Source organism: Dasypus novemcinctus, chromosome 20, assembly GCF_030445035.2.
Source record: "Dasypus novemcinctus isolate mDasNov1 chromosome 20, mDasNov1.1.hap2, whole genome shotgun sequence".
Classification (NCBI taxonomy): Eukaryota; Metazoa; Chordata; class Mammalia; order Cingulata; family Dasypodidae; genus Dasypus; species Dasypus novemcinctus.
In genome coordinates, this window is record NC_080692.1 from 33,851,332 (window position 1) to 33,863,792 (window position 12,461).

At 46.5% G+C, this 12,461-nt stretch overlaps 1 protein-coding gene across 4 annotated transcripts in view; it reads left to right on the top strand.

Moving 5' to 3' along the window:
• The window catches only part of BCL2L14 (BCL2 like 14), a 57,810-nt gene that overhangs the window by 24,352 nt on the left and 20,997 nt on the right, over positions 1-12,461 (top strand). For all 4 annotated transcript variants that reach the window (XM_058282805.1, XM_071210172.1, XM_071210171.1 and 1 more), the window contains 3 exons: positions 529-1,011; positions 5,670-5,855; positions 9,263-9,333. In XM_058282805.1, the coding sequence (XP_058138788.1) occupies positions 585-1,011; positions 5,670-5,855; positions 9,263-9,333 (684 nt within the window). In that variant the 5' untranslated portion in view covers positions 529-584. The remainder of the gene's footprint in view (positions 1-528; positions 1,012-5,669; positions 5,856-9,262; positions 9,334-12,461) is intronic.

Below are 12,461 nucleotides of genomic sequence, written 5' to 3' on the forward strand. Positions count from 1 at the left end.
AGAGGTGCTCCATAAATATTGACTGGGTTTTTTTTAAATTGTGGTAACACATATATCATAAAATTAGCCATTTTAACCATTGCAAGTGTACAATTCAGTGGCATTGCATTTATCAATCATCATCATCATGTAGTACTGTGACTTTTCTCATGATGGAAAACAAACTCCGTACCCATTAAACTATAACTCCCCATTCTCCCTCCCCCAGCCCCTGGTAACTTCTCATCTACTCTCTGTCTCTTTGAATTTGCCTGTACTGGATATTTCATGTAAGTGGAATCATAAAACATTTGTCCTTCTGTGTCTGGCTTATTTCACCTGGCATAATATCTTCAAGGTCCATCCATGTAGTAGCACGTGTCAGGACTTCAATCTTTTTGATGGCCAAATAATAATTCCATTGTATATAGACACCATGTTTTGTTTATCTGTTCTTCTGTCTGTGGACTCCTCAGAGTTTCCACCTTTTGACTACTGTGAATAACGCTGCTGATTGAGTTTTTGCCCCTGTTTCTCCTAACCTACAAGAGTGAACTGCCCCAAGTGGAAGAAAACAGAGGAGACCTTGGTCTTGCAAGCCCACCATGTGCTCCACCAGCGCCTGTGACCTGGAAGAGGTCCCCCTGGATGACGATGACCCAAACAGCATGGAGTTCAAAATCCTGGCATTCTACGTCAAACACCACGCCTTCAAGGCCACTCCCCCTGCCTTCTCACCAAAGATGCAGAGAACAAGAAGTCTGTCCCAGAGTTGGTCAGTAAACGAGTCATGGGCTCAGATGTCGTGGCCTTGTAGGAATTCCCGATCCAGTGAGAAGGCCATCAACCTTGGCAAGAAAAAGTCTTCCTGGAAATCATTCTTTGGCGTGGAGGAGAAGGAGGAGGATGCACAGAGCCCACCTACGCAGCTCCATGCTCAGGGTCCAAGAATACCGGCAGGTTCAAGTGGTCCTCACACTCAGCACTGGTTCCGGTCCCTCTCTAACATGGGACAGCACGTAGAGCAAGAAGGTAGGCCTTAGAAAGTCTTCCGCTCATGACCCAGAGCTTTCCCTTCTTTGTGCGTGCACCAGTTCATCTCCCCCCGTCGGGTGCTGTGGCCACGCTGCTTGTGGGTGGCCTTAGGCAGGGTTCTCTCAGCGCCTGAGCTTTCCTACTTACTGGTTTTCAGTAACTGCCCTACTTTTCTCAAGACTGATCACAAAGAAAGATGATGGCAGTGAAGGATGACAGGACTAGTTCTCCAGCTCTGCTGTCCATTAACTTACTAACTTAATTCCTAATCTGTACCAGTGACCAAAAAAAAGGAAAGGGCCTTAAACGGTTCAGCCTTCCTCTCTTCCTGAGGGAAGTGGACTCATCTCCCTGGGCTGCCGCATTTCCATCCGTACAACTCTTGGGGTTGATGGAAAGATCAGATAAATACAGATAAATCCTTTGAAAAAAAAAAAAAAAGCAATTGAGAAGCATTTTGACAAAATCTTTCCTCAATGGGACAAAATTAATTGTACTGGGGAAAAAAACAAAACCATTGTCACTAAGGGCTTTATCGTGGAGAGTTGTCCTTCGCCCCCAAACCTTGGTATAAGCATTTTCTCTCCTTCACCAATGCCGGGCGTCCGTGCCCAGATTTTAAAACAATGTCCCCCTTCTGAGGGCATGGGTAAATGTCAATAACTAGTCAACAGGGGGCAGCAATGTCTCAAGTTTAAACTGTGGCTGTCCTGGCTTCCCCATTCCAGGTCCTGGAATCAGACCACAAATGGGGAGCTTTCCATCGCTCACTACGATCAAGAAAACTTTCATGCCCCATTAGACTTAGAGAATTTTATTTATTTATTTTTTATATTGATTTTGTAAAAATATTACATTAAAAAAAAATATGAGGTCCCATTCGACCCCACCACCCCCACCGCACCCCTCCCCCCCCAGCAACACTCACTCCCATCATCATGACACATCCATTGCATTTGGTAAGAACAAAAGGATCTAGATTATCTGCAGAACCTTATTGCACAAATAATGTTGAAAAAAAACAAGAGTCCCATAGAAAGGCTTTGCCTAAGGAAACACAGCTAGTAAGTGGCAGAACCTGGACTAAACCAAGGTCTCCTGTCTAGGACTTTGTTTAACCCCTACCACAAGCGTCTGCTCTCTGAACTCTGCCAAAGTGAGGCTGTGCAAGGGAGGCAGCTCCCAGTTCCCCCCCAGCCCAAACGTCAAGTGGAACGGAAACCTCCTTCTGCTGGGGGAGGTATCTGAGCTCTGGAACAAACAGGCTTCTCTGCTTGGCCTGCTTCGTGGGTTTTGCCAGGAGAGAAAGGAAGTTTTTATAGACTTAAATCTTCTGGCTTTCCCCGAGATAAATGGCATTCTGTATTTCAATATTTACTTAAGGATCATTTCACCTTTTTAAAAATATATATGTAAAATTTAGAGGGAAGCTTTTTTCTTTTTTTTTTTTGTGAGACTGAGAAAAAAAGGATTAAATTCAAAAAACACTTAGATGATAGGTTTATGTGCTGAACAGCATCTATGGCTGAATTAACACTATGTATATGCCCCTAAAAAAGTAGAAACATTTACCTTCCAAGGAGACTTAGATTTAAACACGTATGTTGTACTCCCTTCTCACCTTTCACTCCTTACTTTCTTGACTGGTTGGTTAATTATGTGGGTGGTTAGTTGGTTTTACTTTGGGGTGGCCCAAGGGAGCCTCACATTCTATTTCTGTTTTGCCACGTGTAAATCAGAAATGAGCAGTCGGTTTTACCTGGGTTCTTTTAGCTAAAGGTCACGATTTAGTCTTGTGCTGCCATTCCAGAACTCAGACACCAGGCTTAATTGAGAACACTGAGGCTATGACCCATGATCAAAGGCTATTAGTGAAAGGTCTTAGGATGTAGAGAAGTCAAACACTAGTTTTAGAGAGTGCCACCCCAGTTCTTTTACTGTGAGTCTTTCATTTCCCACAGCTTTGATTTGCTCCATGTGGAGAGTAACAGTTAAGGTTAGGCTCTGTGACATATAGTGGAAACCCAAATAACCATAGCTTAAACAAGACAGAGGTGTATTTTCCTCTTGCAAGAAAAAAACTTTGGCAGCCCAGGCCTGGGTGGCAGCTCCACAGTCATCAGGGGTAACTCGACTACCATCCCTCAGCTAGAAGCTTCCACCTGACTCCAACTATCATGCCTACATTTCAAGCAGGAAGAAGGAGGAAGCAAGGAAGGACAACAGGGTTGCCTGGCTTCCACACAATTCAGCTTCCTTGTAGAAAGCTTTCTTGAAGCTACCCAACTTCTTTTTACAGCTCATTGGCCACTCCTTACTGCAAGGAAGGCTGGGAAATGTAGTTTTTTCAGTTGGGTCCACTGCTAGCTCTGACATCTCAGCAGTCTGTTACTAAGGAAGGAGAAGAAAATGGATACTGGAGGGGAAACAGCAGTCTCTACCAGGTGGCACTCCCAAATCTCCTGTCCTTCTTTTGAAAACAAATGTCTCAGGCCAAAGGCTGAATGACCTTCCCCCGGCTCTCCTCGGTCCCACAATCATCCACACAATAGATTCCAAAGGATGGGCACCCTTTCTGTTCTCTCCCCCTCCCACCCCATTTTCCATTGCCTATCAGATGAGACCGACTCTGACAAGAAGAGTATTGAAGATGGGACTCTTAACTAGAACTAGTTCATTGAGGTCAAATGCAAAGTTTGTTTATAGTTCTTCCTGCACCTATTTCACGTGCATCCCTCACTCTGTGCCTGACATCATAAGAATTAATAAGAGGCGCACACATTGAATTGGGTGCTGCTGCCTGTTGGTACTCTTGTGGTGGCCCTGCCATACAGGAGCTGGGGGTGGGGGGGTGAGGAGGGACAGCCTTTGGAGTCTTTGTCTACCAACTTCGCTTGCTAGATGGGCCCAGTGTGACTTCCGGGAGTGAAGGCACGTTCTGATGACCCCATATGGGCCACACCGAGGCCAAGCAGAGGCCTGCTTTCCTTCCCCATCTCCTGAGGGCATTGCAAGGGTAGGTTCCCACTGGCGCTGGGTGCCAGCCTCTTGCCCCATCCTTGCCAGGGCCATTCAAGATGAGGCTGGTCGGAAGCCTCACCACTGGCCCCCACCATGGGTGGGGTAACCAATAACAGCTGCCCCCCGCCCCCCCCCCCCCCCCACTGCTCAGTGTTAGCGAGGGGAGGGATAATTTGTGGCTTAAAAGGTGACCACACATGCCAGAACTCTCTGCCTAGAGAAGCCTGCACCAAATCTCCGTGCATATTTCCGTCTGTCTTCCATTTTTCAGCAAGCCCTGTTCTTTTTCCCCATTTCCCAATAAATTCTTTTTACCGGCCTAACTAAAAAATAAAAAAATTAAAAAAAGATGAGGCTGGTTGGGCTACACTAAGGTGAATAAGATGATTGAAAAGCAGAAAGTCCACCCTGCCCTTTCTCCTTGACCTCTCTTCTCTAACTCCTTGTCTGTTTCTGAACCCTGAGGACTGAACTTGAAAGACATGGCTTTTGAAGCTAGACGTCCACTTCCAAAAGGCACCAGGGCCCTGGGTGAATGCCCAGAGGGTGAAGGGAGGGCACTGGAGTTCTCGTGCTGGGGAGGAGGCCAAGGAGAAGAGATCAGAAGCCACCTCGGCAGCCAGCAGCAAGTCAGGTGACACAACCCCTGCCGGCACCCAGGCCACCCTCCTAGATCCAATTTCCAAAGCCAGCAGTTTCCCTGGCCACACCAACCTTCCAGCCAAATCACCACTCCATTACTTCCTTAGAGGACTGTGAATTAAACAGTGTTACTCTTCAAATAGTGCACGATACAGCTCAACTGCTCCACGTGGCATTGAAGGCCGAGCTTGTAAAAACTCCTGAAAACTAAGAAAGTAGTGACAAATCAAGAGCGAAAGGTTTGCTCCCAAATAACTCAGCAATGCTGCCTGCCCACCCCACCCTACCCCCAAACCAGGGTAAAGTGGACTTGCCTTTCTGAGGGTACAACTTTCAGGGGAGCCAAACCCCATGTCCCCAAATGCTTTACTGTCTGATGGTATGTACAAATTCATGGCATGACTTTTTTCCTGCATTATAAATCGTGAAGGCTGCACTTTCTGCACCCTTACTGAAGCATGAATATCTGAGGGAGGAGGGTTGGGTGCCTGCTTGATAATGAGTGGGATGAAATGGCCCGAGGGCAGGGAGAGTTGGCTTTCCTGGTTGACCAGCCCCCACAGGCCTGTCACACTCCTGAATGCCCTCCTCTGCACAGAGGGGCCAGCTCGCTGAGGTACAAAGGATGCTCAAAAAGAAGAATAAACGTAAAAGCATAATGAGCATTCCCTCACCCAAAGACCTAAGCACTCCCTTTTGTGTTTCTTCCCTTGCAAAGGGGAAAGGGGACCCTAATTTTGCAAGACTTCAAAAAGAGGGTGCAGAAGGGCAATTGTTTCAAGGTGACAATCATGCCTCTGTGGGCTCCTCCCCCATCACAGCTTCTGCCAGGCAACTGCCAGTCCTTTCTGAAGAATGAAGCCCCTCCTTCCCGGGCAGCTTCCTCTCATCCTGGGCCAGTCTTTTCATTTGGGGCAACTGTGCATACCAATGAGGCGGGCGGACGAGTTCTTCTGGAAAGGGCCTCTCAGCACCATTTTGTCTCATTTCAGCCGTGGACCCCGAAGTCGTTTCCATTGCCAACCGTGTTGCTGAAATTGTTCATTCCTGGCCACCACCAGAAGAGACCCACTACCGGGGAGGAAAATTCAAGTCCAAACAGATTGTTGTACGACAGGGTCTCTACCCCCTAGGCCAATGCTCCCAGCCTAGATTCGAAAGCGAAAGCGCTGTGAAAGGTAAACTTGCCTTTGGAGGGTTTGTGTGGGGTTGTTTACCAGGCAGAGGTCTGCGAGCACCGGCATATTTATACAGCGCGGGAGCTGCACTGGGGCACGTGCCGCGCTGGGCTAAGGCACGGCAGCACTGTGCTGAGAGCCTGGCTCCAGCCGGGGCTACCAGCCCAAGTCCAGGGATGTCCACGAGCACCGAACCCCGTGCCCAGCACACTGCTAAGGCCCTGCGAAGCCTCTTGCACAGCGACAGGAGGAAGTGCAAAGCCTACTTGCGAGAGTGGGAGCCTCAAGCCAGGGCTTCAAGCTATGGCGTTGGGCTCCTAGGTCTGGTGCAGGATTGAGAAGCAGCAACCAGAAGTGGTCGGCTGACAGTGAAACTGTAGCAATAGCTAGGACGGACGGTAGATGAGGGCGTCAGGCTGGACCTCAGCAGGGGTTCTGGACTCTGAGGGGAGAGTCGGGGGAGGAGGAGAGAGAGCCTGAGGAGGAGAAGCTCAGGCCAGCCTTCCTTGAAGACCCTTCCACTCTGTGGGGGCCAGAGCTTGCTCATGGCTCTCTCTCCCCAAACTCCAGTGGCAGCTGTGGGGGCTCCTGGGTTTTCGGCCCTCCAAAGCACAGAGCAAGAGGGCTCCCACCTAAGGGACTGGTGTCGCCCCCTCCCTGAAGGAGAGGGGGGGTGTTTGTCTGCCCTCTGCTGGCTCTCGGGGCCCCAAATGGTCAGAGGCTTCGAGTGAGGAGCTGGGGGAGAAGAGGACCCCCAAGTGAGCAAAAAAGAAAGTGCACCCCCCTTTATTGCTATCTCAAGTTTGTTTGGGAGATATAAAGCAATACCCTTAAGCCAAGCTAAATCTATGACTCCTATTCTCTATGCACATGAGAAACTCAGGCAGAAGTTAGGGCATCTTTCCTAGAGAGAGGCAGCCTAAGATAAAAACCACACATAGACTGTGGAGACATGCAATCTTCCTTCTCTCAGGGACTTGAAAGTCAGTCTTCCCACTTACCTCTTACCTTGCCCTTCACTAGACCTCCTCCGAGCTTGCTAGATGGATTTCCTGGCCTCTTTCCCTCTTATCTGAAACAAACACAAGGACTCTATGACTTCTGAGATTAGGCCTGAAGAAATGCTGTTCTAACTGGCTTTTCTCTGTTTGGATTCTTTTCTATAGCAATGACCATTTTCATTGTGTTTAGTTGTTAGCAGGTTGTTTTTTTCCCCCTTTGATTTTTTTTATTAGAAAAGTTGTAATTTTACAGAAAAAATGCAGAAAATAGAGTTCCCATATACTCACCTCACACATGCAGTTTTCCCTATTAACATTTTGCATTAGTGTTACCTTTTTTTATAAGTGATGAAATATTATTGTAATTGTACTATTAACTATAGTCCGTAATTTATTTGAGTTACACATATAGTCTCACAACACAAAACTGTGGTGTAGTTTTTTTAAATTTTTATTCTATTAACATATATATAAACTAAAATTTACCTTCTTTTAAGCACATTCAAATATATAACTCATGGTGTTAATTACCGTATTAGTCAGCCAAAGGGGTGCTGATGCAAAATACCAGAAATTGGTTGGTTTCTATAAAGGGTATTTATTTGGGGTAAGAGCTTACAGATACCAGGCCATAAAGCATAAGTTACTTCCCTCACCAAAGTCTATTTTCACATTTTGTAGCAAGATGGCTGCCAATGTCTGTGAGGGTTCACGCTTCCTGGGTTCCCCCCTTCCAGGGTCTTGCTTCTCTCTGAGTTTAAGTTTCCTTCCCAGGGCTTGCTTCATCCTGGGCTCAGAGTTCCTCTTTTCCTGGGGCTGGCTTTGCATTCCTCCGTGAGCTTACCTTCCAGGGCTCCAACATCAAACTCCAACATTAAAAACCCTCAACTCTGTCCTTTGCCACACCTTTTATCTGTGAGTCTCCACCCCTTAGGGACACAACATCCTAATAACATGGCCCAGTCAAAGCCCTAATCATAACTTAATCATGCCCAGTTCCAGACCAGTTTACAAACATAATCCAGTATCTATTTTTGGAATTCATAACTATGTCAAACTGCTATAATTACATTCACAGTTTTATGCTACCATCACCCCAGCCAGAAACTGTACCAATTAAGCAGCTGGGAACCTGTATTTGGTTTCTGACTAGGTAAATTTGCTTATTCTAATTATTTATTTTCCTTTTTTTATTCTTATTATTTCATATCATACAGCATCTGTCCTTTTGTGTCAGGTTTCTCTTAGTATGACCTCTCCAAGGTTTATCTGTGTTGTCGCATGTATAATATCAGGATTACCTTTCTTTTTGTGGCTGAATAACATTCAGTTGTATGTAAACACATTTCGTTTATCCATTCCTAGGCTTATGGTCACTTGGTTTTCTTTCATCTTTCGGCAATTGTGAATAATGCGACTATGAACACTGGGGTACGAAAATCTATTTGAGTCCCCGTTTTCAATTCTTTGGGGATCTATACCTAGAAGCTGGATTTCCAGGTCATATGGTAATCCTAAACTTAACTTTCTGAGGACCTGCCCAACTGTTTCCCACAGCGGCTGCTCCACTTCCCATTCCCACCAACAATGAAGGCGAGTTTCTATTTCTCCACATCCTCTCGTTAGCAACTTTTGAGACAAGAAAAATAATACTTCACTCTCCTGTTCCAACATATACACCACACACCAAACTGTAGCCGTCTTTTTAGCCATCGGACATTTTGGCATTGGGAGTCAGAGAATTTATTTTATACTCCACCTTGTTCTAAAAACAATTCAACAGGGCATACAAAGAAGTATAAATTTTAGTAAGATAAAATAAATCAAATTTGAGAGGTAATGTATAAAAGGAAACAAGAATAGGAAAAAATAAGGTGGGTTTAGGAATGAAGTTAATCCACCAAATCCAGGCCAGGAAGGCACTACCCTCTCTTAGAGGCGAGCCATGAATTTGTCTATTCTTGCTAGCAGCTGACACAAAGAGGAAAATATTGGTGAATATGTGACTTTTCATAAGGAAAAAAAGCAGGGCTTGCTCAGGAAAAGCCTTGAAATTAGAGGGAAATTTCTCCTAAACATCTTCAAAGATGGGCTCGTGTATAATATGCAGGCAACTTCAACATCATTCTTACAGCAAATGCAGTGATAAAATTCACAGTGAGAAATGCGGGTGGGGAGGGGAGCTGGGTAAGGAATAAAAGAAAGGAGGGGACTGTGGGAAAACGGACTCTGGAATGGTTTGTGCCTGATCGGAAGAGGTGAGGTAAGATTTAATCTGCTAAGAATTAGAAAGCACAAGCTTCTTCAATCCCTAAGCAGGCTACTAGTGTTACCACTAAAAATTTTAAGACTTTTTTTTTTTTTGTGCCTCTCTTAAAAGAAATAACCGGAATTTCCCCCTAACAGATGGAGACGACCAAATAATAGCCAAAATTGTTGAGCTGCTGAAATATTCAGGGGATCAGTTGGAAAGAGAGGTATGAAGCTTTTTGAACAAATGCGATTTCTTTCTGTGCTCAGGCAGTGGTACACGAGAATGGAATATACTCTAGGTTGCACTTTTATTCCTTCCCAAAGTTCTGGTTTCCACTTAGTCCCAAATTTTATTTCTCTTGGAGTCAAAATTCCTCCTGCTGGCAGCATCTCAAAAATGAATCACTTTGGAAAACATAAGTAAACCTTCTTGGGCCTTCTTGGAATTTTTGAAAACTAAAAACAGTAACTTTGTTATTGCAAGAAAAGACACCAGTAAATTAAAATCTGCTGAACGGAATTATTAATCCAGTTCCCCATGTAACTGATGCATTTGGCCTGCAGCCTGCATATCTGTGTTGCTCAAAGGCTGGCGTCCTTTCTGAAATTCTCTCTCCCTCTAGCAGCTGAACTGCTCTCTGCTCGAGGGCCTCCTCAGCAACTCGGCCAGGGAGATGGGGTAGGGTTTCTTGGGAGACTTTTTGATGTCCTGCCATCATTTTAATCAGGAATGGAACGGTGGAAGGGTTGTCTGATAGGCCTCGAGAGCTGGCCCCCACTGCGTGCGCCCCGCCAGCCTCTTCTGGGTCTGTCACTCATGAGCTGCTCTAAGGTTCTAAGCCCAGGGCTGGCCTGTGAACTCGTCCCTTGGACTGCGGGGTCAGTGGACGGAGAGGTGCCGCCAGGGACCTGGTGCAGCGTCCCCGCCAGCCGCCTCCCGCGATCCCAGCATGCTCCGCGGCTCCTCACCAACAGCTCTTCCGGAAGTGTGCCTCAGGCTCTTCCGGAGCTCTTCCGGAAGTGTGTCTCGGGCAGGGGACGGAGGGGGCGGAGGGGGCGGGTAGCAGAGTGAGAGCCCGCTGAGGAAACTAGGGGCCAGAAAAGAGGAGTGGGTGGGTGAGGTGTGGCCGCAAGGAGCAGGCGGAGAGGGGTGAGGGGAAGCCGGAACCGAGCATGATGCGGGGGATAAGGACAGGCCTGGGTTTCTCCAGAGCGACTGTCAGCCCACGGAAGGGGGCAGTTTGCATTCTCCTCAGTTTAAGAATGAGCTTTCTGGCTGTCGGGGCTGCATGAGGTGCCAAGGGCCACCTCATGACGGAATGATCGTCCTGTCACTAGAAGAATTTCAGGAGGGCTCCCGTTGGGTGTCCTCCAGGGTTCTGGACCGCTCTAAGGTTCTGTGGCTCTGCGGCAGCCTCCACCCTGGCGGCCCTGGTCAGGGGCTCGCAGTCGCCCTGGAAGATCGGGAAAAGCGAAGAGTGGAGGAGAAACCTTTCCTTTTTCACCCCGCAAACCACCACTTCCAAAAACCTTGCTTTGCCCGATAAGCGTCTTGCCTGATAAAATATCTTGGATGATATTTTACTTGACTTTGGTAGGAAAGGTGAATGCTGTTTTCTTTACACGTGTACTCAGTAGATGACTCTGGTAGGAACATGCCTTAGGGTGACCTTGTGCTGTGTGGGCGGAGTGCCCACCACCCGGGGGAAAGGTAGGCGCGTCCTGCACCTCCCTAACCCGCTGGTGCAACGGAGAGAAGGAAAGGATATCCGGGTAGGGGCAGCAGGCACTGCGGAAGGCATTTGATTCTTTTACCATTTTGGCAGGGTCCAGACATCCAGCTGCCCGCTTAGATTTTGAGCCTAGCATTGACAACAGGGTCTCTGATAATGAATAAGAGAATTCCATTCGGGGTATGCACACTGCAGGTCATTCCTCTTTCAAATTCATAATTCAGTCAGGACCCCTGTGTCTTCGTGGCAGCCAGGGGGTGGGTGGCTGGGTTCAGCTAAAGGACACCGCTCACCCCAAATCTTTACGTAACATGACTCATCCCCCAAATATCCCTTTTAGGAACAGTATTTGTTGAAAGCTTGCATAGTTTATCATTCCTCAAGGATAGAATGAGAAGATTTTCAAATAAGCATTTACTCCCTGATGGCAAAGAAATTTTTATTTTCACATGACAGCCATCATGTTTACAGACATTGCAAGAGTGATTTTAAATGAGGGTGCTATATGTCTTTATGACATAAGCCATGATTTTTCTAAAGATGTGGAGACCATTTTGATTTTCAGAAAAGCTGTAGTAGTTCAAAGGACGTAAAGGAGGCAGCAGGTTCAAGGGAGGGATGGAACTTAAAATAGTTTGAGTGGTATCTTAGTTTGTCAGGATGCTACAACAAATACCACACACTGGTAGGCTTAAACAAGAAATAACTGGTGCTTGGTTTCAGAAGCCATAAGTCCTAAATCAAGGGGGTCGGCAAAGCCATGCTTCCCCCCAGGTCTGTATCTCTGGTGCTGACCTGCCACAATCCTTGAGGTTCCTTGAAGGGCTCTTCTCTCCACCTCCCAGCCACACAGCAAGCTCTCTCCTTATGTCTGTTCTTCCAGTTTCCACTAATTTCCGGCTTCTCGCTCCTCCCTGTGAATTTCTCTAACTCTTGACTCTGGTTTCTTTTCTTCATAAGGCCTCTAGTAAAACGGATTAAGGCTCATCCTGATTCAGTGGGCTATGCCATAACTAAAAACAGCATCTCCAAAAGGTCCTGTTTACAAATGGCTTCACACCCAGAGGAATGCAAACCACAAATAAGACTATGTTAGGGTACCTAATTCAACCGACCATATGTAGGATAATGGGAAAGAGATCAAGGGATTTGGAGTTTATAAATAACTGAATATATGCACTTCAGGGAGTTTTCCCTGACCCTCTTTGTTCCCACAGCATCCTGAAAAACAACTAACACTTAGAGAACAACTTGCCCAAGTCTAGCATTATGCTAAGTATTTTACTCAGTTACTCTATAATAGAGACACTATCATTATCCCAGGTTAGAAATGGCAAAAAAGGCTGAAAAGGTGAATTAAGTAGATGATCTGAACAACTAAGGTCCTAAGATTGCAGTTAGTAAGATCTAGAGATTGAGCCACGACTGTCCGATTTCCAGTCTCTTGCTTCTGCCTATTATATTACTTCTTGCAAAGCACTTACTACTGTATTGCAATTGTCAGTGGACTGTGAGCCCTGAGAGTCAGGGCCCCAGGCTTAATCGTTATTATATCCCCTCTGCTGAACATAGCACCTGCCTATCCTAAGGGCTCAGGAAATATCCGTTGATTGTTGAAT